This window comes from Sinocyclocheilus rhinocerous, unplaced genomic scaffold (assembly GCF_001515625.1).
Source record: "Sinocyclocheilus rhinocerous isolate Xijiao unplaced genomic scaffold, SAMN03320098_v1.1 scaffold7325, whole genome shotgun sequence".
NCBI lineage: Eukaryota > Metazoa > Chordata > Actinopteri > Cypriniformes > Cyprinidae > Sinocyclocheilus > Sinocyclocheilus rhinocerous.
In genome coordinates this window covers 1-3,256 of record NW_015661915.1, presented here as the reverse complement: position 1 = coordinate 3,256, position 3,256 = coordinate 1, and the positions used below count along the sequence as shown (strand labels likewise).

The 3,256-nt window shown below is 34.4% G+C and overlaps 1 protein-coding gene across 1 annotated transcript in view; it reads right to left on the bottom strand.

Annotated features, from left to right (window-relative positions):
• The window catches only part of LOC107726884 (uncharacterized), a 38,808-nt gene extending 35,949 nt beyond the window's left edge, over positions 1–2,859 (bottom strand). The window contains exons 1-3 of the mRNA XM_016536592.1: positions 2,856–2,859; positions 2,673–2,768; positions 2,472–2,579 (exon numbers count right to left, since the gene is read on the bottom strand). Of these exons, the coding sequence (XP_016392078.1) occupies positions 2,472–2,579; positions 2,673–2,768; positions 2,856–2,859 (208 nt within the window). The remainder of the gene's footprint in view (positions 1–2,471; positions 2,580–2,672; positions 2,769–2,855) is intronic.
• Between the last annotated feature and the right edge of the window lie 397 nt (positions 2,860–3,256).

The window sequence follows — 3,256 nt, the reverse complement described above, 5'->3', positions numbered from 1 at the left end:
TAACAAACAAACATGGACATTTAACACGCACAATTTGTGTTATTGAATGTACTCTATCTATTCAAGTGAAATCATCTGAATGGACTCACTGATGATGTTGAGCTGAATTTTAGTGTTCAGGGAGATGAAAGTCAGATATGTGTCTCTGGTTTCTGCTCCACACCAGTAAACTCCAGCATCTCTCACACTCACATTACTGATGCTCACTCTAACAACTCTCTCTTCATTTCTCTCAGATGAAGGAGTCATTTCTGTCACTTTAGATGACCTGATGGTTTGGCAGATGTGATTATTATCCTCTTTGCAGAAATTAACTTCTTGTTGCTCTGGGATCTGACAGGTGATGTTGACTGTTTCACCAAGATGAGCAAATTCAGTCACACTCTGTAGATATTTTGCATCTGTAAATGACATTTTTTTAAATTAAAATTTAAAATTGCATAAAAATCTGAACAAATAATTTATATACAAGATAAATTACTTGAGTTTGCTCACCGTGTTTGAGGTGCAGCTGAAGTTCAGTGAAGCTCTCAGTATAGTCAGATACTTTCACTCCACACCTGTATGTTCCTGCATCTGCAGCTTTCAGCTCTCTAAAAAACACCATCAAGACTCCTGCTCTGGTGTCGTCATATAAAGAAACATCTCCAATCTCCATCCATTTCTCCCAAGGATGAATGATCCCTTCATCCCAAAGTTCATCCCACAAAATGTGTTCTTTTGATGTCTCTAAGAAATAATCAAACATAGATTTAATAAAACAACAAATAAATTTGTTATTATTTATTAAATAAATGTGCAATTTAAACACATAACAATACTATGTATGCTTTCATCAATATTACATAAAAAAGTCAATTAAATATTATTTTAAATCAGTTAAATAGCATTTATGCTGGTAAGGTTTTTGGCCTGTCCCTCACTATGATTTTTCTTTTTCAGCAGGACTTTTAATTTGCAAAATGAAGGCAAAATGATATAAAAATCACATTTGCATATTGTTCTAAATATAGTATCATTGTTAAGCAGTGTTTTTGGCATAAGTATGCATTTTTTGTTCTATAAAATATAAATCATTGTACTGGTGTCCCCTGATTTCATGTCAGCCCTGTTACCATGTAAAGCCCTGTAAAAAAAAACAAAAAAAACATCATCTCTCAACCAGATTTCTCTTTAACTGCTATGATGTTCTATTTTTGATGATTTATGAGGCTTGACTGAGGGCCCTTACCAAAAAGTAGTATACTTCAAGTTTATTTTATTAAGTATACTTAAGTAAAGTTCAAGTGTATTTTTAAGTATACTTTATGTAGTAAGTATACACATATCCTTGAACTAGTAGTACATTTGTTTGAAATCATCAAACCTGTTACTGTTAACCTGTTACGTTTTAGAGTACAGGTTTTGACATGTGGGTAACAGGGATGACATTGATTAGGTATGACCCTGTGTTTAAAGACTGTCTGTGTAAAAATCAAACATTTTAAAGGTCACCCTCTATATATTATTGAGCTAATGCCTATATCATTCAGTGGCATATGAGTTCTAATTAAACTACAGTATCTAGTAACGCTTGTGTTGGTAACAGGTTTGACAAAAATACCAAAACATGAGGTAGAAAAATAGTCATAAAATAATAAATTTACATAGCCTGAGATGGCACAATACAAATTCTTGTCATTTTAAGGTGTCTTCATTTCATGGATATTCAAAAAATGTTGATTAAACATTTTATTTTTCAATTTTTCCAAGTGGAAAAGGCACCGATTTTGTAGAAAAGTTTGGACCCCCAAACTCCTGGATTCTTCCTCTCTGAACATCCGTCTGATTCTTTACAGATGTATTTTGGTTTGGTTTTGTATTGAAGATGTTCACACTTGATCATCAGACGACCTCCTGAGTAGCCGGTCGCTCTAGACACGCCCACTACATCTGTTTATCAGAAAATATCTTATTGAATCACATTAATCGAATGTGACATCTAGGAAATACTGAAGAAGCAAACATGTATTTTCTAGAAGACATTGATACTTTGTGTTACTCACCCATAATGTGCAGGTAAACTGTAGTAATAATGGAGTAAGTGTACGAGTGTCTGTTGATCCAAACTCCACACAAATAAACTCCTCCATCATCTGCTGTCACAGCAGTGATTATCACACTGAAGATGTTTTTATGTTTGTCATCTACACTGAATCTTTCTGTTTTATTCCATTTGCTGTAGATGGTGTCAATGGTGTCTCTTCCTTCTTTGAATATGATTTTGTAGTTATTAATATGACTGTTCGAATATTCACAGCTGAAGGTGTCAGTTTCTCCAATCTTCACCATTACTCTCTTCGACATTTTACAACATATTTCTGTAATTCACAAAATTAAAGAAATATATTTCACAAACATTAAAAGTTTTGAAATGATCAGTTGTTTTACTACACTTTTGATCTTAAGAATTTGATCTTAAAATAACTGACCTTCTTCCACTTTCAAAGTCATATCGATGGACCATTTGCCTTCAATGCTAATCTGGTATCTTCCAGCATCATGTTGATTTAAATCTCTGATGTAGATCATAAGTTTGTCTTCATTGTTTTTAAACAATGTGAATCGTCCTTCATTAATCCATTTTTCATGTCTCTTATCAAACATAATTATTCTCCACCCAGGTAACTTACTCATGTGTTTAGCAGAAGAATTGAACCAAGACTCGTGTGAATCAACAAGAATGCTTCTTCCAGAATATCCAGTCACATCAATGTCTTTCACTGCACCTGTCAATCAGATTGATGCTGAAAGATTGGCTTGATTTTCAGACAAAAACGGACTCAGGAACTTTCACAGAAATGGAAGCTGCTCACCCATCCTGAACCCCCTTTCCCTCTTCTCCTCCACCAGGCTCAAGTCACTGAAAGTTCACTAACACCGTGTGTCTACACTGGACTCGAAAAAGCAGCCATTGCAAATCATTTTAACTTTGTGTCAGTTCGTCATAAATAGAACGAAGCATCAGTTTACAGAGGGGAATTTGTCGTGCCGCATCCAGTGTAGACAACTACACTGTATGTATCTTGTGAATCTATTGTTTTTTTGACTTTCTTGTTTGGTATCACTGGCTGGGTGTGACCCTTGGGTCATGGGATTCTGAAGAACCAAAACATCTACTTCTGTTTTAAGATTTCTTTGCTCTGGTATGGGTATTTAAGTGAAAGTGGCAAAAGAGTCATTTGGATTCTGTAGCCAAAAAAAAAAAAAAAAAAAA